This window comes from Eumetopias jubatus, unplaced genomic scaffold (assembly GCF_037043125.1).
Source record: "Eumetopias jubatus isolate StellerSeaLion01/CBP00866 unplaced genomic scaffold, mEumJub1_p1.0 scaffold_4, whole genome shotgun sequence".
NCBI lineage: Eukaryota > Metazoa > Chordata > Mammalia > Carnivora > Otariidae > Eumetopias > Eumetopias jubatus.
Window position 1 is genome coordinate 69,980,357 of NW_028274810.1, and position 24,121 is coordinate 70,004,477.

Genomic DNA, 24,121 nt, shown 5'->3' on the forward strand with positions numbered 1-24,121 from the left:
ATCCCAAGAAGACTCCGTGGTGAATGCGGAGTCCTAAATGGGGCTCGATTCTAGGACCCTGAGATCATGACCTGAACCGAGATCAAGAGTTCCCTGCTCAACTGACTGAGCCACCCAGGTGCCCCCTGGGAGTAGGTAATTTTTAAAACTGTATAATGATTTGTTATACTGTTCTTTCCTGTGTTTGAAATTTTTCATTAAGTTGGTTTTTTTTTTTTGTATTAAACAAGGATTTCAAAGTAATTTAGATCTTCAGGAAATTAGGAAAGAAATTCAAATATCTTTGAGCTTCTGATAAGTCCTGCCACAGAACTAGGCCTTAGAGATTAAGCAGTAGGTTAGGAAAAGCTGCTAACTTCTTCGAGTTTCCATGACTTGCAGAGACAAACAATGACCATAAAAGTAACAAGTAATTTAATTTCATATAATGACAACTCCTGTGAAGAAAATAAACCGGGGTGATCAAGTGGAGTGTAACTGGGATGGTGGCATGGGAGTGAGGGATATATTAAGTAGGGGATGGTAAAGGAAGCCTTCCCTGAGCTGGTAACATTTGAGCAGTGACTAGAATGATAAGGAGCCAGCTCTGAGAACATCTGAAGAGTGTTCCTGGTAGAAGAAATGGCAGGTATAGATCCTGAGGTGTGCGGGAACTTGACAGTTCAGGAAACAATTAGGAAAACCATTGTGGCTAGACACAGTGACAGGGAGGGATGGAAGGAGGCAGAGGGAAGAGGGGGGTGGGGGAGGGGGGAGAGAGAGAGAGAAAGCGTTCAAGAGAGCATGCTTATAGGAAATGGGGTCAGGGATATAGGCAGGAGCCAAATTATGTGGGGGCTTTGTAGGATGTAGAAAGGAGCTTTGAATTTATTCTGTGCTCATTAAATCCAGGGAGGATTTTAGACAAAAGAGTGGTATCTGATTTTTCATTTTTTAAATAGCTGTTCTGTGGCAAATGAACTAAAGAAGTTTAGAGTGGAAGTAGGGAAACTGGTTAGTATAGTAAAAACCACCCCAAGTGAGATGAAGGAGCTTGGACTTGTGGAAGTGCTAGAAGGAATCAGGTGCAGAATAAATAGTATAAATTTGAAGACAGAAGAATGATGTAGGTGTAAAACACCATATATAACAGTTAAAAGAGGTGAATTTGGTGGTGGGATGGCATGGGGCAGACAACTGATTATTTTTTTTAAGTTATAAGCCTTGTGATAATATTTGACTTTTTTTTTTTGCTTGATACTTTCTAGGTACATTTTATTTTTATTTATTTTTAAATTTAAATTTTAGGTAGGTTTTTTTTAATTTATTTATTAGAGAGAGAGAGAAAAAGCACAAGCAGGGGGAGCAGCAGGCAGAGGGGGAAGCAGGCTCCCCGCTGAGCAAGGAGCCCTATGTGGGACTCGATTCCAGGACCCGGGGATCATGACCTGAGCCGAAGGCAGATGCTTAACGGACTGAGCCACCCAGGCGTCCCTAAATTTAGGCAGTTAACATACAATGCAATATTGGTTTCTGGAGTAGAATTCAGTGATTCATCACTTACATACAACACCCAGTGCTCATCACAAGTGCCCTCCTTAATACCCATCACCCATCTAGCCCATCCCTCACCCACATCCCTCATCAACCCTCACTTTGTTCTCTGTTGTTAAGAGTCTCTTATGGCTTATTTCCCTCTCTCTTTTTTTTTTCTTTTTCCCCCTTCCCATATATTCTTCTGTTTTCTTTCTTAAATTACACTTATGAGTGGTATTTGCCTTTCTCTGACTGACTTATTTCACTTAACATAATACACTCTAGCTCCATCTGTCGTTGCAAGTGGCAAGATTTCATTCTTTTTGATGGCTCAGTAATATTCCTGTGTGTGTGTGTGTGTGTGTGTGTACACACCACATCTTTGTCCATTCATCAGTCAATATCCATAGTTTGGCTATTGTTGATAATGCTGCCGTAAATGTAAACACTGGGGTGCATGTACCCCTTTGATCTGTATTTTTGTATCCTTTGGGTGAATACCTAGTAATGTAATTGCTTGATCATAGGGTAGTTCGATTTTTAACATTTTGAAGAACCTCCATACTGTTCTCCAGAGTGGCTGTACCAGTTTGCATTCCCACCAACAGTGCAAGAGGGTTCCTCTTTCTTCACATCCTTGCCAATACCTGTTGTTTCTTGTGTTGTTAATTTTAGCCATTCTGACAGTTGTGAGGTGGTATCTCATCCTGGTTTTGATTTGTATTTCCCTGATGATGAGTATTGTTGAGCATCTTTTCATGTGTCTTTAGCCATCTGGATGTCTTTTTTTTTTTTTTTAAAGATTTTATTTATTTATTTGACAGAGACACAGCGAGAGAGGGAACACAAGCAGGGGGAGAAGGAGAGGGAGAAGCAGGCTTCCCTCTGAGCAGGGAGCCTGATGCAGGGCTCCATCCCAGGACCCTGGGATCATGACCTGAGCTGAAGGCAAACGCTTAACGACTGAGCCACCCAGGCGCCCCATCTGGATGTCTTTTTTGGAACAGTGTCTGTTCATGTCTTCTGCCCATTTCTTAACTGGGTTATTTGTTTTTTGGGTGTTGAGTTTGATAAGTTCTTTGTAGATTTTGGATGCTAACCCTTTATCAGATATGTCATCTGCAAATATCTTCTCCCATTCCGTAGGCTGCCTTTTAGTTTTGTTGATTGTTTCCTTCACTGTGCAGGAGCTTTTTATCTTGATGAAGTCCCAATAGTTCATTTTTGCTTTTGTTTCTCTTGCCTGTGGTGACGTGTCTAGTAAGAAGTTGCTATGGCTGAGGTCAAAGAGGTTTCTGCCTGTGTTCTCCTCTAAGATTTTAATGGTTTCCTGTCCCACATTTAGATCTTTCATCCATCTTGAATTTATTTTTTTGTGTATGGTATAAGAAAGTGGTCCAGTTTCATTCTTCTGCATGTTGCAATCCAGTTTTCCCAACACCATTTGTTGAAGAGACTGTCTTTTCCATCAGATAGTCTTTCCTGCTTTTTCAAAGATTAGTTCATCATATAGTTGTGGGTCCATTTCTGGGTTCTCTATTCTGTTCCACTGATGTATGTGTCTCTTTTTGTGCCAGTACCATACTGTCTTGGTGATGACAGCTTTGTAATAGAGCTTGAAATCCGGAATCGTGGTGCCTCCAGTTCTGTTTTTCTTTTTCAGAATTGCTTTGGCTATTCGGGGTCTGTTGTGGTTCCATACAGATTTTAGGATTATTTGGTCTAGCTCTGTGAAAAATATTGGTGGTATTTTGATGGGGATTGCATTAAATGTGTAGATTGCTCTGGGTAGTATAGACATTTTAACAATGTTTGTTCTTCTAATCCATGAGCATGGAATGCTTTTCTATTTGTGTCCTCTAATATATGTCATTTTAAATTACTCTGATTACCATAATAAAAACAATAAACATGTTCCTCCAGAAGACTAGAAAACTAGAAACATTTATCTCCTTTGCTCAGTATAGTTTGTTTTAATTATACAATTAAATTCTTATAGTATGTACCACAGTGTATTAAAAAAGGTATGTAAATATGTCTCCCCCATTAAATTGAATTCCTATAGGGCAGGGATCATATTCATTTCTGTATCTTTTTTTTTTTTTAAGATTTTATTTATTTGAGAGAGAGAACGTGAGAGACAGAGCACTAGCAGAGGGGGAGGAGCAGAGGGAGAAGCAGACTCCCTGCTGAGCAGGGAGCCCAATACAGGGTTCGATCCCAGGACTCTGAGATCATGACCTGAGCTGAAGGCAGACGCTTAACCAACTGAACCATCCAGGCACCTCGATTTCTGTATCTTTAGAACTTGACCCCATGTTACCTATTTCGTATGAGTTCAATGATAGGAAGAGCAATTTAAGGTGAGCCCCAGAATAAGTCCACATTTTATTTGGAATAATTATAGAAACTGAGAAAAAGGGTGCCTGGCTGGCTCAGTCGGAAGAGCATGTTACTCTTGATCTCGGGGTTGTGAATTTGAGCCCCATGTTGAGTGTAGAGATTACTTAAATAAAATAAAATAAAATAAATAAATAAATAAATAAATAACTTAAAAAATAACTGAGAACCAAGAGGAACTAACAATGGTTATCCTTATTTATCCTCCTTGACTTCTGTAAACTGTAGACTAATTTCTAGAATTATGGGGTTTCCCCCTGAAACAGTTTCTAAGTCAGAGCTTATACATCTCCAATCCATTGTGGTTTTTAACTTGAGAAACCTATCTGAGTTCATTGGAAGAAGGTGGTTAATTGCTTTTTCAGGGTAGCTAATCAGCTCTATTGATTCCAACACATAACTAGATGTAAATCTGATCTTCAGCATAATGTATTGATGTGGATTAAATACTGTCTTCGTTGTTGTCTGTAGTGGTTTTGGTGCTTCTTATAGGATTCTTCCCAGATATGTGGTCTGATTCATGCTGTGCTTCCCACTGGTAAGTGTTCATACATGGCACCTAGCCACCTGGGTTCCCTGTCCTCCTTGGACAGTCTTCCTGAATCTTTTTTCTGATGTTAAAGTAGTCTGTGAGGGATAAATTTATTTGCCTCAAAGCATAATTGGTAACTGAAAACTTTTTCCCAGTGACGAGCAGTGGTATGTGGTATTTATAGAGACTTTCATTTGAAAAAATCCTATTTTTCTTTAGAAGTCATACTTTGGACATACCTACTAATACTTGTCATATTAGAATCATCTTTTAAAATTTTGTTTTGGAGTGCCTGGCCGGCTCAGTCAGTAGAGCATGTGACTCTTGATCTCACAGCTGTAAATTCAAGCCCCACATTGGGTGTAGAGATAACTTAATAATAAGATCTTTTTGAAATATATATAAATAAAATTTTGTTTTAATCTTAAATCTTTTGAGGTTAGAATCTTTAATGTTTTGGTTCTTTTATTTTTCTTTTGTTTTGGCTTCCTAGGTTAAACACCAAAACTGACATTTTAAAATTCTTGAAAATGCAGTATAGCTGAGTGATTATGATTAAGATGATGGGCTCTGATGCTAGACTGCCTGGGTTTGAATCACAGCACTGTGACCATAGGCAGATTTCATAATTCATGGATGACTTGGTTTTCTCATCTGTAAATGGGGACAATAAAAGCACCTATCTCAGGATTGTTGTAAGGGTTAATTAAGTTAGTTAATATTATGTCAAGCACTTAGTACCTAATTACTGTTATCATTTAGCTAAAGATGGAGAAAGGCAAACTCAGTAACTGACACAGATTCTCCTTATTTTTTTTTTTCTGACTCTCCTTATAAACAAAGTGTTCTGCAAATGTTTGGGTGATAAAAATCCTGCTCAGTACAAGTAATCTCCCAAAAAGCCATAAAATCTCTATAAAGACTAGATTTCTGCTTCTCCATTTGAGAGTTTTGGTGTTTTCATTAAAGTGACATTAGTTGACATGGTTGAAGATAAAGGTTCAATTTGATGTTTGGGGAACAAGGGGAAAGCAACAAGAGATGAAGAGAACTAACAATTATGATTCACCCACTATGTGTGTCTGGTACTATGCTAAGCATTTTGTATCTCCTTTAATCCTGTCACAGTTTTTTCAACCCAGGGAAGTGGATATCATTTTTCCCTTTTCATGGATGAGGAAATCAAGGCCCGAAGAGATTAAAAAATTTGCCCAAAACATGATGAACACACAAATAACTGTATTATAAATGAGAATATATGTGACATAAGAGATAAAGGGAAGTGCTAGTGGGAGTTAAAAGAAGTAAGAGAACATATCCAGTTAGGGTTTTAGAGGAAGCAGACTTTAAAAAAAATTTTTTTTAAAGATTTTATTTATTTGTCAGAGAGAGAGAGAGAGGACACAAGCAGGGGGAACGGCAGGCAGAGGGAGAAGCAGATTCCCCACTAAGCAGGGAGCCCGATGGCAGGACTCGATCCCAGGACCCTGGGATCATGACTTGATCCAAAGGCACACTCAACTGACGGAGCCATACAGGCGTCCCAGGAAGCAGATTTTTAAAATGACCCTTGGAGGGGCACCTGGGTGGCTCAGTTGGTTGAGTGTCTGCCTTCAGCTCAGGTCATAATCTCAAGGTCCTGGGATCAAGCCCCGTGTGGAGCTCCCTGCTCAGCGGGGAGTCTGCTTCTCCCTCTCCCTCTCCTTCTGCCCCTCCCCTCACTGCTTGTGATTGCTCTCTCTCTCCCTCTCAGATAAATGAATCTTTAAAAATAAAATAAAATGACCCTTCGAGGGTGGATAGTTTGACAGGACTGTGCCAGTTTAGATGCATTAGAGCAGTAATCCACAAGTCCATGGCATTTGAAAATACAGATAGATATCCGTGCCCTTTACAAGTTCAGCATCTCTGAAGTGTGAGGTCCAAACAGTTGTATTTTTTTAAAAAAACTTTATAAGTGATATTGCTGTGCTGCCAGGATTAAGAATGACTGCACTGTATACTGAAAATACATGGGCTGAATTCAGAATATTATTAGTAACCTAGTTTGTTCAGAATATAAAGTAAAACAGTGGGCATTGTAAGAAATTGGCTGAAAAGCCAAATTGGCTACCAAATTTTGGAGAGCTTTGGTTGGCAGAATAAGGAATTGTGTTTGTTTTAATACATCATTTAAGGTTTTTGTTTGTTTTGTTGTTTTGGTAAAAAATACATAACATAAAATTTACCATCTTAATGATGTTTAAAGGTATAGTTTGATAGTGTTACGTATATTTACATTGTTGTAAAACAGATCTTCAGACCTTTTTCATCTTGTAAATCTGAAATTCTGTACCCATTAAAGAACAACTCCCCTTTCTCCTCCCTCCTCAGCCCCGGTAATCATCATTCTACTTTCTGTTTCTCTGAATTTGACTTCTTTAGATATTTCATATAAGTAGAATCATACAGTTATAGAATGTGACAGGATTTCCTTTCTAAAACTGAATATTATTCCATTGTATGTATATACCACATTTTGTTTATCCATTCATCCATCAATGAACATTTGGGTTACTTCTACCTGTTGGCTATTGTGAATAATGGTGCTGTGAATATGGGTGTGTATCTCCTTAAGACCCTGCTTTCGGTCCTCTTGGATATATACCCAGAAGTGGGATTGCTGGATCACAGGGTAGTTGTACTTTTAACTTTTTGAGGAACCTCCGTACTATTTTCCATAGTAGATTCAATCATTTTTTTAAAGATTTTTATTTATTTATTTGAGAGAGAGAATGAGATAGCACGAGAGGGAAGAGGGTCAGAGGGAGAAGCAGACTTCCTGCTGAGCAGGGAGCCCAATGTGGGACTCATTCCCGGGACTACAGGATCATGACCTGAGCCGAAGGCAGTCACTTAACCAACTGAGCCACCCAGGCGCCCTAGATTCAATCATTTTATAGTCCCACCAACAGTAAAAGCGTTTTGTTTGCCAACACTTATTATTTTCTGGGGTTTTTTATAGTAGCAGTTTTAACAGGTGTGAGGTGATGTAGCTCATTGTTTTTGATTTGCATTTTTCTCTCTGTTACTGATGTTGAGCATTTGTTCATATACCTGTTGGCCATTTTATATCACCTTTGGAAAGAAATGTCCTTTGCCTATTTTAATTAGGTATTTTGATTTTTTTGTTGTTGAGTTGAAGTTCTTTATATATTTTAGATATTAACCCCTCATCAGATGCATAATTTGCAAATATTTCTTCCACTTAAGGTTTTTATTTATTTATTTTTAAATTAACATATAATGTATTATTTGTTTCAGGGGTACAGGTCTGTGATTCATCAGTCTTACACAATTCATAGTGCTCATCATAATACCTACCCTCCCCAATGTTCATCACCCAGCCACCCCATCCCTCCCACCCGCAACACTCAGTTTGTTTCCTGAGATTAAGAGTCTCTTATGGTTTGTCTCCCTCTCCGGTTTCATCTTGTTTCATTTTTTCCCTTCCTTCCCCTATGATCCTCCATCTTGTTTCTCAAATTCCTCATATCAGTGAGATCATATGATACTTGTCTTTCTCTGGTTGACTTATTTTGCTTAGCATAATACCCTCCAGTTCTATCCATTTCATTGCAAATGGCAAGATTTCAATTTTTGATGGCTGCATAATATTCCATTGTGTGTGTGTGTGTGTGTGTGTGTGTGTGTGTGTATACACCACATCTTTTTTTTTTTTTAAGATTTTATTTGACAGAGAGACACAGTGAGAGAGGGAACACAAGCAGGGGGAGTGGGAGAGGGAAAAGCAGGCTTCCTGCGGAGCAGGGAGCCCTATGCGGGTTTTGATCCCAGGACTCTGGGATCATGACCTGAGCTGAAGGCAGCCGCTTAACGACTGAGCCACCCAGGCGCCCCAATATACCACATCTTCTTTATCCGTTCATCTGTTGACGGACATCTAGGCTCGTTCCATAGTTTGGCTATTGTGGACATTGCTGCTATAAACATTGGGGTGCACGTGTCCCTTTGGATCACTACATTTGTATCTTTGGGGTAAATACTCAGTAGTGCAATTGTTGGGTCATAGGGTAGCTCTATTTTCAACTTTTTGAGGAACCTCCATACTGTTTTCCAGAGTGGCTGTGCCAGCTTGCATTCCCACCAACAGTTGGCTTAGGGATTCCGTCAGTGTCTGCACTCTCATCCTGGTTTTGATTTGTATTTCCCTTCAGGGGATTAGATATCTGGCCATTTGGATATCTTTGCAGAAATGTCTGTTCATGTCTTCTGCCCATTTCTTGATTGGATTATTTGTTCTTTGGGTGTTGAGTTTGATAAGTTCTTTATAGATTATCTGATATGTCATTTGCAAATATCTTCTTCCATTCTGTCGGTTGTCTTTTGGTTTTGCTGACTGTTTCCTTTGCTGTGCAAAAGCTTTTTATCTTGATGAAGTACCAAGAGTTCATTTTTGCCCTTGCTGCCCTTGCCTTTGGCGATGTTTCTAGGAAGAAGCTGCTGCGGCTGAGGTCGAAGAGGTTGCTGCCTGTGCTCTCCTCAAGGATTTTGATGGATTCCTGTCTCACATTTAGGTCTTTCATCCATTTTGAGTCTATTTTTGTGTGTGGTGTAAGGAAGTGGTCCAGTTTCATTCTTCTGCATGTGGCTGTCCAATTTTCCCAACACCCATTTGTTGCAGAGACTGTCTTTTTTCCATTGGACATTCTTTCCTGCTTTGTCTCCACTTAAGGTTTTTAAACAGGTACTTTTTCTCTGTGTATAAGACATCTGGGTGGCTCAGTTGGTTAAGTGTCTGCCTGCAGCTCAGGTCATGGTCCCAGGGTGCTGGGATGGAGTCCCACTTCCAGCTCAGTGCTCAGTGGGGAGGCTGCTTCTTCCTTCTTCCTCTGCCTGCTGCTCCCCCCGCTGCCTGTGTTCCCTCTCTCTCTGTCAAATAAATAAATAAAATCTTAAAAAAAAAAAAAAGATTTAATGTAACACTGTGTGTCAGTTATACTCAAAAAAAATTTTTTTTAAGATTTAATTCTTGGTATTTAAGTATACCAAATTTGGATACTAAAGGAAATTATACAACATAATTTCACTGAAGTTCTCTTGAGTTTAGGATAAATTCACTGGGGTCTTTACTGATTTAAGTGCAGTTTCCTCTTAAGGAAGGGATGGACTGGGTGACTTGGAAAGCTCCTTCCTGATTTTAAGAACAGTGTGTCTTTGTGTCTGAGGTACTAAATGGTGATTATAATAATTTCTATTTGTAAATTTTATTATTTGTTAAAATATCTGTGCATTATATTTTTGTTATTCCTTCAGGGTCTCAGACTTTTTTTAACTTTTTTTTTTAAGATTTTATGTATTTATTTGAGAGAGAGAGAGAGAGCACGAGCAGAGGGGAGAGGGAGAAGCAGGCTCCCCACCGAGCAGGGACCCCCAATGCAGGGCTCAATCCCAAGACCCTGGGATCACAACCTGAGCTGAAGGCAGATGCTTAACCAACTGAGCCACCTAGGCGCCCTGATCTCGGACTTCTTAATCAAATTTTATTTGAGAAAAAGAAACTAAATGTAGAATTATATCTTGCTTTAAACATTTTTATTTTGAAATTTTAGATTTACAGAAAAGTTAGAAAAATAGTAGAGTTCACCCAGGTTTCCCTATCCTTTTTTTAATTTATTTATTTATTTGAGAGAATGAGAGACAGAGAGAGTGCATGAGAGAGGGGAGGGCCAGAGGGAGAAGCAGACTCCCTGCCGAGTAGGGAGCCCGATGCGGGACTGGATCCCGGGACTCCAGGATCATGACCTGAGCTGAAGGCAGTTGCTTAACCGACTGAGCCACCCAGGCGCCCAGGTTTCCCTATTCTTAACACCTTCTATAACCATAGTAAAATGATCAAAACCAGAAAATTAACATTGGTACAATACTATATTAAACTGCAAATTCTAATTGTGCCAGTTTTACCAGTAATGTACTTTTCTGTTCCAGGAACCAGTATAGGATTTCACATTCGTTTATTAGTTATGTCTCATTAGTCCAATCTGTAACAGATCCTCAGTCTTGTCTTTCATGACTTTGACACTTTTGATGAGTCAGTTATTTTGTAGAATGTCTCTTAATTTGGGTTTGTCTGATACTTTCTCATGATTAAACTGAAGTTTTGCATTTTTGGCAAGATTACTGCAAAGAGGTGTTTTGGCCCTGCCTTCTCAATGTATCCTATCAGTGGATTACATGATGTCACATGTTATTAACTTTGAACACTCAGTTAAGGTGATGTCTGTTAGTTTTTATTACTATTAAGTTGAAATTTTTCCCTTTGTAGTTAATAAATACCTTGAGGCAGATACTTTGAGACTGTAAATATTCTCTTCTTGAGCTTTCTCCCTCTGATTTTATCATCCATCTATAGATAAACCAATCGTGATGATTACTGTAGTATTTGAGTACTGATGATTTTATATTTTCCTCATTCCTTCTATATTTGTAAATTAGATTTCTTCTGTAAGGAAAAGCTGTTTTCCTTCTTCTCCTCTGCTTATGTATTCATTTATTTATGTCAGTGTAGACTCCTGAACATTTCTTTTATTCTATGAGTTATAGTTCAAACTATTACTTATTTTATTTGCTTAAATTGTTCCAGTTTTAGTCTTTGGGAGCTCATTTAGATTGGCTTCTGTTTCCTTTGGAAAAGCCCTCATCCTTTTTCAAGCATGTTCTTATTTTTTGGCACCACAAGATGTTCCAGGATCATCTTGTATTTTCCCTGCCCCAACCCTGGAATCATCTACAGAAACCAGGAGCAGTTGTATCAGAGAACATATTTAGAAGCCAAGATTTGAGCAGTACTATATCATTGCTACTTTGTATCTTGCTTTTAGGCCCTCTTAGCTAGGATACACACACACACACACACACACACCCTTATTTATTTCTACACGTATCTATCTATATTTGAAAATCCTTGACTTCATTCCATTCCTCTGACTCCAACTCAGCACATCCCTTTTTCTTATTTATACCTTCTTTCCCCAACAGTGAGAAACCTGGCTTTCATGTACACTATAGTTATGTGTTCAGTTCTAGTGTACACATAATTTCAGAATTGCTTAGAATTCTGAAATGGATTTACTAGAGTATGTATATTTGTTTATAATTCTTTTTACCTTTAGCCTTACAGCTAAATGAAAATACCTTTTAACATAGTTATTTAGGTAGGCTATTTTCTTTCGTGTTTCCTTATGTGGTTGTGTTATTTGTTTGTAATACCATTAGGTGGATTTGTTACTGCTTGTACTCCACTTGAGGGTCGCTCCATATTCTGGTTGATTTTATTTGTTCTTTAGGTATCTGAAACATTACTGTGGTTTTAACAGACCAAATTAGATAAAAAAGGTATATACTCAAAGAAGAGTTGCTCCATTCTCATTTCTGCCACCCTGTTCCCAAATCCCCCTTTTTCCTATCTCTTTTCCCACCCATCTCCTTTAGATAACCAATCTCTTTAGTTACTGTATTACCTTTCTTGTATTTCCTTTGCACAAATGAGCAAATGTGTCTCTATTTTCTTATGATACTTTTTTTTTTTAAGATTTTATTTATTTATTTGACAGACTCAGTAAGAGAGGGAACACAAGCAGGGGGAGTGGGAGAGGGAGAAGCAGGCTCCCCACTGAGCAGGGAGCCAGATGCGGGGCTTGATCCCAGGACCCTGGGATCATGACCTGGGCCGAAGGCAGACGGTTAATGATTGAGCCACCCAGGTGCCCCGATGCTTGTTTTTATATGAAGTGTAGAAAGGTAGCATGCCATAGGTATTTTCTTGAACTTTTCTCTTTTCCCTTAACAGTATGTACTGGAAATTACTCCACATCGGCCCTAGAGATCTTTCTTTATATGGCTATGTAATACTCCACTATGCAGATGTGCCATAGTTTAATAAACACTCTCCTACTTACAAGTATTTAGACTGTTTCCAGGGGGCGTCTGGGTGGCTCCGTTGGTTGAGCATCTGCCTTCGGCTCAGGTCATGATCCCAGGGTCCCGGATCCTGAGATTGAGCCCCGCTTTTCCCTCTCCCTCTGCCTCTCCCCATTGCTTGTGCTTTCTCTCTCTCTCAAATAATTAAATAAAACTTAAATTAAAAAAAAATAGACTGTTCCCAGTATTTTTCAATTACAATCATTGCTACAGTGATTACCTGGTGGCATGTGTATTTTTTAAGTTTTAGAAGTGGGATTTTTGCATCCAAAGTTAAGTGCATGTGTAATTTTGTTAAGCATTACCAAGTTTCCCTGCAGAAGGTTATACCAGTTTGTGGTCTCAGCAGCAATGAATAAGATTACCTGTTTTCCCACAGCTGTGCCAACAAAATATGTTGCCATATTTAAAAAATTTTTTTCCAGTCTAATAGGTGATAAATGGTATTGGTGGTGTTTTAATTTTCATTTTAAAAATTATGCATGAGTTGGATCACTTCTTCATGTTGAGAGTTATTTCCATATTTTTTTAAATTGTCAGTTTATGTCTCTCACCATTTTTCTGCTAGAATTTTAGGTCCTTTGTCCTCTAATTTTTAAGTGTTCTTATATATTAGAGATGTTAGCTCTTTGTAGTATATGTTGTGAATACTTTCCAGTTTGTCAGTTGTTTTTTGACTTTGATGTTTTTTGCCATGTAAAAATTTTTATGTGGTCAAATTTATTGATTTTTTTCTTAGAATTATATCCTAACTGGTATTTTACAAATATCCATTTCAGCTAATATTTACTGAGCTTATCATATACCCAGTGAGTACTGGGTACTTCATATCAAGTTAAAATTAAGCAGTGTGAGGGGCACATGGGTGGCTCAAGTTGGTTAAGCGTCCGACTCTTGATTTCAGCTCAGGTCTTGATCTCAGGGTTGTGAGATCGAGTACTGCATCAGTTTCCACACTGGGCGTGGAGCCTACTTAAGATTCTGTCTCTGCCCCTGCCCCCCCCTAAAAAAATATTAAGCAATATGGGAAAAATTGGAAATAGGCTGAGTTTTAAAGAAGAGATGTATGGTTAGAAAAATTGTACCTATAAAATGAAATACGGGATGCCTAGGTAGTTCAGTTGTTAAGCACCTGCCTTCGGCTCAGGTCACGATCCCAGGGTCCTAGGATCGAGCCCTGTGTTGGGGTCCCTGCTCTGCAGGAAGCCTGCTTCTCCCTCTCCTGCTCCCCCTGCTTGTGTTCCCTCTCTGGCTGTCTCTCTCTCTCTGTCAAATAAATAAAAATTTTTTTTAAAAAATGAAATACTATGTAACAAAACTTGTTTTTAAGCATATTTAGTGAAATGAAAAGATACTTATGATATATAATGTTAGGTTTTAAAAAGCAGCCTCCAAAACTACCTTTGGTATGGTATAGTTTTTCAGAGAAAATACTACCTGTAAAAAAAAAAGTATAGATGAAAGTACTCTAAAATGTTAATAGTTTCTCTAGGTATTAAACTATGTACGAGGGGCGCCTGGGTGGCTCAGTCGGGTAAGCATCTGCCTTCAGCTCAGGTCATGACCTCAGGTCCTGGGATTGAGCCCCATGTTGGGCTCCCTGCTGAGGGGGCAGTCTGCTTCTCTCTCTCCCTCTCTCCTAACCCCATTCTTGCTATCTCTCTCTCTCAATAAAATCTTAAAAAAAAAAAAACTATGAGTTTTATTTTTTTTCATATTTGGTATAATTTTGAGCAGTTAGCTCACCTCTCTGTGCCTCATCTGTCAAATAGGCATGATATTGTAGTATCTATCTTACATGTCTTTTTGCTAAGGATTTTGTAAGAGGATGCACTTAAAACAATGCCTGGCCTGTAATAAGCTTTCTGCTAGCTAATATTTATTATTACCTTTCTCTACAATAGCCACATTATTCTTGTAAGAAATGTTTTTTAATATTCCTTTCCATAGTAAGTTTTAAAATATGTATTTATATGCTAAGTTTTGAAAGTAATAAATGCTCATTGTATAAAATTTGAAAAATATGTAAGAGCATAAAGAAGGAAAGAAATACTACCAAATATGTAATGTGATTATAAATGGCACCTTATGAACTCTTACTTGCCAGGGATCTTTTTTTTTTTCTTTTTAAGAATTTATTTATTTGACAGAGCAAGCGTGAGAGTACAAGCAAGGGAAACCACAGGCAGAGGGAGAGTGGGGGAATAAATAGATATTCTCCTACTTTCCAATTTTCAAACTTCTGCAAACTGTTCCTTATTTTTTCAGTAGGTGGTTCTCTTGCTAGAGAGTACAAGCAAGGGAAGCCACAGGCAGAGGGAAGCAAGCCTCCCCACTGAGCAGAGAGCCTATGCGGGGCTCAGTCCCAGGACTCTGGGATCATGACCTGAGCCGAAGGCAGACGCTTAACCAGCTGAGTTACCCAGGCACCCCTTGCCAGGGATCTTAACTATATTTCAAAACTTAAAGTAAACAAATAATATATTTAAAATTTTTAGATACTTGCATCAAGTTCAGGAGAAATCAACAGGTTGTTTGCCAGCTTTCAAAAAAAAAAGTTGTCTGGGGCACCTGGGTGGCTCCCTGCTGAGCACTTTCTCCTCCCAGCTTGTGCTCTCTGTCCATATCTCTGTCTCTCTCTCTCAAATAAATAAATAAAAATCTTAAAAAAAAAAAGTCTGAATATAAATAACATGACTTAAAAAGGTGTTATGTTTTGGTTTATGTACAGCCTATCAGGATGAGAGCTGAAAATACAAACCAGAGTGCTGTTTGAGTCTTATCCTTTTATTTCCAAGTTACTGCACTTTAAATATATGTTAAAGGCATATTGATAACTGACATATTACTTATATCCTTTCAAGCAGCTCTTCTCCAATTGTGAGAAAAGAACCTGATGTGCCTGTGTTCTTTCCGAATTCCGAGCTGGCAGAAAATGTAAGCATGTGCTTACAGAGTGGACCAACAGAGGGTGCCAGTAACAACTCTGTAACATCAGGGGAACCAAAAATTGAGCAAGTAATGCAACCCTTGCCTCATCAACCATCAGATAATCAGAAAATATACCAGGATTTATTGGTAAGAAAATGTAATACATTTCATCTTTTCTGAGATGATTATTTAGTTTAGGGTAGACTAGTTAAGGCTCTCCTATCTTTAAACTGATTGGGACCTTGATATAAAAAGATTTTCCCCAAATTAATGACACATAATTTATTTCTTTTAGCTTTTCATGATTATGATAACCTAAATTTTGTATAAGCATGCCAGTCATCAGATACTTAGATAGCCAGGGGAAAATCTTCAAAACAAAACAAAACAAAGTAAGTACCAGAAAAAATAAGGAACAGTTTACAGAAGTTTGAAAATTGGAAAGTAGGAGAATATCTATGGTAATATTGCATTCAGGTAAGCAGATTTTTACTGAATACTTAGCTTAATCTAAGAAAGTGTACTAAGTAAAGGGGCACCTGGGTGGGTCAGTCCGTTAAGCATCCAACTCTTGGTTTCAGCTCAGATCGTGATCTCATGGGTCATGAGATCGAGCCTTGCAGGGGGCTCTGCACTCAGCCGGCAGTCTCCTTGTGGATTCTCTCCTTCTGCCTTCCCGTTTACCACCTCCGCCCATCTCACTCTGTCTCTCGAATAAATAAATCTTAAAGAAAAAACAAAGTGAGCTAAGTGAATAATACAAAGATAAATATGATAGTCTCTGCTCTCAAGAACCTAGGGGAAATAGCACATAGATACCAGTAGCAAACAATTATAGGATAGGTTGAGAAGTTCTGTAAGCAAAGGCAGCATGGAATAATTCTGGATGATGGAAATAGTCATCTAGTCATCTTGGAAAAATTAGAATGTAAACTAAGACTTGAACTTGAAGTTGAATGACCCTGTCACTTCCATCCAAACTGTAGACTTTGGAACACCTGAATTCTCCATACTTCATAGGGCCCTAAGTATTCATCAGTGAACACGTAATTGATATTTGCCTGCTGGGTCCTATACTTGTGCTAATAGCTGTGTGCTCAGGGAATGAAATGGGCTCTAATGTTAGGAAGGCAGAGGTAGTATCACGGGTCATTCTCATTCAGAGGGAGAAAAGAGAGGAGTCAAATTCTGAAAGTAACATAAAAATCTAATTTATAACTCTGAAACATTACGATTTTTCACATGAAAGCATGATTTAAAACTTTTGTTTATAGTTACTATAAACCCTTGAAAACACTTGAAATATTACTCAAATGATTTTAAATCTGTTAGTTTTAAAATGAACAAGTTGTGAACACTAAATTTCCTCTAGGGTCTGGTGAAATCATTCGTTGAGATGGGCTTCCTTTATAAAAGCCCCATAATATAAAAAACTTCCAAATATACTTGATTCTTTATAGAATTTGGCTAGATATTATTTTGCTTTTCCCCGGCCTTACTTAAGCTGCTATTTACATTTTTGTTTCCTAAGATTGTTAATAGTGGTTTTTCAAGTATATCTTTTTTCTTTTCATCAGAGTCAAGTGAACCACCTACTGAATAACTCCTCCAAAGAAAATGAGCAGCCATCTACCAAAGCAGTAATTATTAGCCATGAATGCACCAGAACACAAAATGTTTACCATAGAAAGAAAAAAAAAAGTGATTCAGGTCTGGTAGACAAAGATTGTGTTCTTAATGCAACTCTTAAACAACTCAGAAGCCTTGGAGTAAAAATTGACTCTCCCACTAAAGTGAATAAAAATGTACATAAAGTGGATCACGCCAGGTAACTTTCAAATTTGTTTCATTTGTTTACTTATTTTCAAATTTTTATTTAAATTCTAGTTAATTAACATACAGTGCAATATTGGTTTCTGGAGTAGAATTCAGTGATTATAACTTACAAACAATACCTAGTGCTCATCATAACAAATGCCCTCCTTAATATCCATCACTCATTTAGTCCATTTCCCACCCACCTCCCTCCATCAACCCTGTTTCTTCTCTAAGAGTCTCTTATGGTTTGCTTCCCTTTTTTCTTTTTCCCCCTATGTTTGTTTATTTCTTAAATTCCACATATGAGTAAAATCATGGTATTTGTCTTTATCTGACTTATTTCGTTTAGCATAATACATTCTAGCTCCATCCACATCGTTGCAAATGGCAAGATTTAATTCTTTTTGATGGCTGAGTAATGTTCCACTTTATATATATATACCACATTTTTATCCATTTCATCGGTCAGTGGACCTTTGGGCTCCATAATTTGGCTATTGTTGATAATGCTGCTATAAACATCAGGGTGCACATACCCCTTCGAATCTGTATTTTTGTATCTGTTAGGTAAATAACTAGTAGTGCAATTACTGGATCGTAGAGTAGTTCTATTTTTAACATTTTGAGGAACCTCCAAACCGTTCTCCAGAGGGGCTGCACCAGTGCTATACCAGTTTGCATTCCCACCAACAGTATACCTGTTGTTTCTTGTGTTGTTAATTTTAGCCATTCTGACAGGTGTGAGGTGGTATCTCATCCTGGTTTTGATTTGTATTTCCCTGATGAGTATTATTGTTGAGCATCTTTTCATGTGTCTTTAGCAATCTAGATGTCTTTTTTGGAACAGTGTCTGTTCATGTCTTCTGCCCATTTCTTAAGTGGGTTATTTGTTTTTTGGATGTTGAGTTTGATAAGTTCTTTATAGATTTTGGATGCTAACCCTTTATCAGATATGTCATCTGCAGATACCTTCTCCCATTCCGTAGGCTGCCTTTTAGTTTTGTTGATTGTTTCCTTCACCGTGCAGAAGCTTTTTATCTTGATGAAGTCCCAATAGTTCATTTTTGCTTTTGTTTCTCTTGCCTATGGTGACGTGTCTAGTAAGAAGTTGCTATGGCTGAGGTCAAAGAGGTTTCTTCCTGTGTTCTCTAGGATTTCAATGGTTTCCTGTCCCACATTTAGGTCTTTCATCCATCTTGAATTTATTTTTTTGCATATGGTATAAGAAAGTGGTCCAACTTCATTCTTCTGCATGTTGCTATCCAGTTTTCCTAACACCTTTCATTGAAGAGACTGTCTTTTCCATCGGATAGTCTCTCCTGTTTTGTCAAGTAATCGATTAGATGCATCATATAGTTGTGTAATAAAGCTTGTTTTAAAAGATGAAAAAATTTTAGGGGACGCCTGGGTGGCTCAGTCTGTTAAACATCTCTCTTTGGCTCAGTTCATGATCTCAGGGTCCTAAGACTGAGTCCCACATCAGGCTCCTTGCTTAGGGAGCCTGCTTCTCCCCCTGCTTGGGCATGCTCTCTCTCTCTCACTCTGACAAATAAATACATTTTTTAAAAAAGATGAAAAAAATTTAGGTGTATTGCAGCAATCTTATGAGAAAAAGGTATAAGCTTGCCACTCAATTCAGTTGATTCATCATTTATTCAGGGCCTACTATGTGTGTGATAACAAACCATCTCTACCCTATAGTAGAAGAGTGGGTTTTACATACATAAGAGATATTGTGGGGTGTTGGGTGAAGATGCCAACAAAATGCTCTGGGAGTCTTGGAGAAAGAAATGGACTCTTACTCATTTCTGGTGTTTGGAAGGTCTTCCTGGAGGTGATAGGGTCTGTGTCAGCTACTGGATATTCAGTTATGCAGTTGTACCATCTAAAAGGCAAAAACATTCCTTTCCTTAGGAATGTGTTTTGAACAGTATAGTCCTACAAAGCTTACTTTTTGCTTACCAATTACAATTAGCCATGTTCTTCTGTTCAGATTCCTCTTCATCAAAGATGATTTAGCACATACTTGTTTTTAAAATCTGCAAATTATATTAAGATTAGCATGTTTCCTGTTAATTATTTTTATTGTTTTCTAGTTGTAAAAGTAATACAGTCTCATGATTTAAGAAAGTATTAAATAACACACAAGAATATCAGGTAAAATGTAAAAGTTCCAACTCCCCAAATTCCTCAATCTGACCTCCCCCCAAGGTTACTTCTCTTAACTGTTTCTTTTGTATTCTGTAGAATTGTTCCATGCATGTTCAAGTGTATGTGGGTTTGAAGAGTATTGCAATTTATTTCTTTTGTTTTGTTTGCTTAAAATTATGTCTTTTATTTATATGTATATGCAGTTCTTTTGCATGCATTTAAACAGCTGCATAATATTCTGTTGTACCCATATACTATCAGATAGTGAACCTGTCCTCTGTTAATGGACTTTTAGGCTGAATCTCTTATTTCTTATCTCAAACAATGCTAAGTAAACATAATTCTATAGGAATTTGTATATTTGTTGGATAAAAAGTATATTTGTTGGATAAACTTTTAGAAGTAGGCAGGATCAAAGGATATGTGCATTTAAAGTTTTGGTAGTTGCTGCCATTGCCAGCCAAAATAGTTGTACCAATTCACATTCCTACCAACAGTGTAAGAGAGTTAAGGCTAGCATTTTTGAAGGTTTTATCTAAATACTGTGAGATGGCGGCTACGTAATGCATGTTGGAATATACAAATCACCCTGCTATCTGTGTGGAACAGTGTATTTTGGTGTGGTGCCTTTGCCGGGGGTGGGGAGGAAGATTTTAAGTAATTATTTCTTCAGAGTGGTTACCCAGTTTTAATGTCTTTACAGTGATACATTGGAAATAATAAATTTCTAGTATATAATGAACTTGATTGGTATTTTAGATGCTTTAGAATGAAATGGAAAGTAAAGTCTTTTTGATTTATCAGTGTGGGGTAGTCATTGTTTTAATCAGGATTATTCTGTTCTTTATTTAAATAATAATTTACATTATAAATTTATACTATGAAAAGTATACATGCTCAGGGTTGGTGTTTTAGAAAATGAAGAAAATGTCATTGAACTTACAACATCTGAAGAAAATCAGCTTTTTAAGAAACAGTTGCAGTTTTACTATATATACAATTTAAGAAATGTTTTCTTTAAGCATTTTAATATTGTGATCTTTATCCATTTTTAAAATTGAAAAACTCATGGATATACGTTCATAGATAGGATTTTAACTTCGTATAAGATAATTTTCTCAAGGAAGTGAAAGCCAATATGAAAAAAAATTGTTTTCAGTTCAAAGCAATATATTAAATTAAGTATTTCCATAGAGGGGTAGGCTGGCAAAAACCTAACAGTAACATAGCTATATCTTCATATGAAAAAAAATTTTTTAAGTCATACGGTATAAGTTGTATAAAATATTGTAGAGCTTTGGAAATAGAGTTTGCTATTTGTTTTGTTTTCATTGTCAAGGTAATATAAACTTACTTTGTAAAATATAGGAAAAAACTGTATCCATACCAAACTCATTTATTATGAAAGCTTTACTTTTGTTTTTCCTTTTATTCTTTATCTAAAATTATTTTGTTTTTAGATTTTATTTTTATTTATTAGAGAGAGAGCATGAGCAGGGGAAGGGGCAGAGGGAGAAGTAGACTCCCCTGTGAGCAGGGAGCCCAGTGCGGGGCTCGATCCCAGGACTCTGGGATCATGACCTGAGCCAGAGTCAGATGGTTAACTTTTTTCTTTGCTGTGCAAAAGCTTTTTATCTTGATGAGGTCCCAGTAGTTCATTTTTGCCTTTGTTTCCCTTGCCTTTGGAGATGGGTCTAGCAAGAAGTTACTGTGGCCAAGGTCAAAGAGGTTGCTGCCTGTGTTCTCCTCTAGGATTTTGATGTATTCCTGTCTCACATGTAGGTTTTTCATCCATTTTGAATTTCTTTTTGTGTATGGTGTAAGAAAGTGGTCCAGTTTCATTCTTCTGCATGTTGCAATCCAGTTTTCCCAACACCATTTGTTGAAGAGACTGTCTTTTCCATCAGATAGTCTTTATTACTTTTTCAAGGATTAGTTGACCATATAGTTGTGGGTCCATTTCTGGGTTCTCTATTCTATTCCATTGATCTGTGTGTCTCTTTTTTGTGCCAGTACCATACTGTCTTGATGATGACAGCTTTGTAATAGAGCTTGAAATCCGGAATCGTGATGCCTCCAGTCCAGAACTGTGATGCCACCGGTTTTGGCTTTCTTTTTCAGAATTGCTTGGGCTGTTCGGGGTCTGTTGTGATTCCATACAGATTTTAGGATTATTTGTTCCAGCTCTATGAAAAAAGTTGATGGTATTTTGATAGGGATTGCATTGAATGTGTAGATTGCTCTAGGTAGCATAGACATTTTAATGATATTTGTTCTTCCAATCCATGAACATGGAACGTTTTCCCATTTCATTTTGTCTTCCTCAGTTTCTTTCCTGAGTGTTCTAGTACAATCCTTTGTCTCTTTGGTTAGGTTTATTCCTAGGTATCTTAGGTTTTGGGCAATTGTAAATGGGATCGACTCCTTAATTTCTCTTTCTTCTCTCTCACCATTGGTGTATAGAAATGCAACTGATTTCTGTGCATTGATTTTATATCCTGCCACTTTGCTGAATTCCTGAATGAGTTCTAGGGGTGGAGTTTTGGATTTTCCACATAGAGTATCATGTCATCTGCAAAGAGTGAGAGTTTGACTTCTTTGCTGATTCAGATGCCTTTTGTTTCTTTTTGTTGTCTGATTGCTGAAGCTAGGACTTCTAGTACTATGTTGAATAGCAATGGTGATGATAGTGGACATCCCTGCCATGTTCCTGATCTTAGGGGGAAAACTCTGTTTTGCCCTATTGAGAATGATATGCACTGTGGACTTTTCATAGATGGCTTTTATGATACTGAGGTATGTTCCCTCTATCCCTACACTATGAAGAGTTTTAATCAGGAAAGGATGCTGTACTTTGTCGAATGCTTTTTCTGCATCTGTTGGAAGGATCATAGGGTTCTTGTCCTTTTATTTATGTATTGTATCACATTGATTGATTTGCGGATGTTGAACCACCCTTGCAACCCAGGAATAAATCCCACTTGGTTGTGAATAATCCTTTTAATGTACTGTTGGATCCTATTGGCTAGTATTTTGGTAAGAATTTTTGCATCCATGTTCATCAGGGATATTGTTCTGTCATACTCCTTTTTGGTAAGGTCTTTGGTTTTGGGATCAAGGTAATGCTGGCCTCATAGAAAGAGTTTGAAAGTTTTCCTTTCATTTCTACTTTTTGAAACAGCTTCAGAAGAGTAAGTATTAATTCTTCTTTAAATGCTTGGCAGAATTCCCCTGGGAAGCCATCCAGCCCTGGGCTCTTATTTGTTGGCAGATTTTTGATTGCTGCTTCAGTTTCCTTGCTGATTATGGGTCTGTTCAGGTTTTCTATTTCTTCCTGTTTCAGTTTTGGGAGTTTATACATCTCTAGGAATGCATCCATTTCTTCCAGATTGCCTAATTTGTTGGCATAATAGCTGCTCATCATATGTTCTTATAATTGTATTTCTTTGGTGTTGGTTGTGATTTTGCCCCTTTCATTCATGATTTTATTTATTTTGGTCCTTTCTCTTTTCTTTTTAATTAAGTCTGGCCAGGCGTTTGTCGATCTTATTAATTCTTTGAAAGAACCAGCTCCTAGTTTCCTTGATCTGTTCTACTGTTCTTTTGGTTTCTATTTCATTGATTTCTGCTCTAATCTTTATTAGTTCTCTTCTCCCACTGGGTTTAGGCTTTATTTGCTGTTCTTTCTCCAGCTCCTTTAGGTGTAAGGTTAGGTTGTGTTTTTGAGACCTTTCTTATTTCTTGAGAAAAGTTTGTATTGTTACATACTTCCCTCCTGGGACCACCTTTGCTGCATCCCAAAGGTTTTGAACAGTTGTATTTTCATTTGTTTCCATGACTTTAAAAAAAAAAAATCTTCAATTTCCTTGTTGACCTGTTCTTTAGTAGGATGCTCTTTAGCCTCCATGTATTTGAGTTCTTTCCAAATTTCCTCTTGTGATTGAGTTCCAGCACTGTGGTGTGAAAATATGCAGGGAATGATCCCGATCTTTTGGTACCAGTTGAGACCTGATGTGACCCAGTATATCATCTGTTCTGCAGAATGGTCCATGTGCACTCGAGAAGAATGTGTATTCTGTTGCTTTAGGATGGAATATACTCTGAGCGTATCTGTGAAGGCCATCTGGTCCAGTGTGTCATTCAAAACCCTTGTTTCCTTGTTGATATTCTGCTTAGATGATCTGTCCATTGCTGTGAATGGTGTGTTAAAGTCCCCTACTATTTCTTATTGTATTATTATCAGTGTGTTTCTTTAATTTTGTTAATTGGTTTATATAATTGGCTGCTCCCATGTTAGGGGCATAAATATTTACAATTGTTAGATCTTCCTGTTGGATAGACCCTTTATGATATAGTGTCCTTCCTCATCTCTTACTACAGTCTTTGGTTTAAGATCTAATTTGTCTGATATAAGGATTGCTACCCCAGCTTTCTTTTGATATCATTAGCATGATAAATGGTTTTCTACCCCCTACTTTAAATCTGGAGGTGTCTTTGGGTCTAAAATGAGTCTCTTGCTGACAGACAGCATATCGATGCGTCTTGCTCTTTTATCTAATCCAGTACCCTGTGTCTTTTGATTGGGGCAATTAGCCCATTTATATTCAGAGTAACTGTCAAAGGTTGGGAATTTAGTGCCATTGTATTACCTGTAAAGTCACTGTTTCTGTATATTGTCTCTATTCCTTTCTGGTCTCTGTTACTTTTGGCCTGTCTCTTCGCTTAAAGGATCCCCTTTAATATTTCTTGCAAGGCTGGTTTAGTGATCACAAATTCTTTTAGTTTCTGTTTGTC

General features: G+C 37.6%; 1 protein-coding gene across 5 annotated transcripts in view; it reads left to right on the forward strand.

Moving 5' to 3' along the window:
- Positions 1 to 24,121, forward strand: part of STIL (STIL centriolar assembly protein) — a 72,781-nt gene that overhangs the window by 40,677 nt on the left and 7,983 nt on the right. For 4 of the 5 annotated variants that reach the window (XM_028106955.2, XM_028106958.2, XM_028106956.2 and 1 more), the window contains 2 exons: positions 15,292 to 15,505; positions 16,936 to 17,186. In XM_028106955.2, the coding sequence (XP_027962756.1) occupies positions 15,292 to 15,505; positions 16,936 to 17,186 (465 nt within the window). The remainder of the gene's footprint in view (positions 1 to 15,291; positions 15,506 to 16,935; positions 17,187 to 24,121) is intronic. The other variant, XM_028106957.2, reaches the window with a different exon arrangement.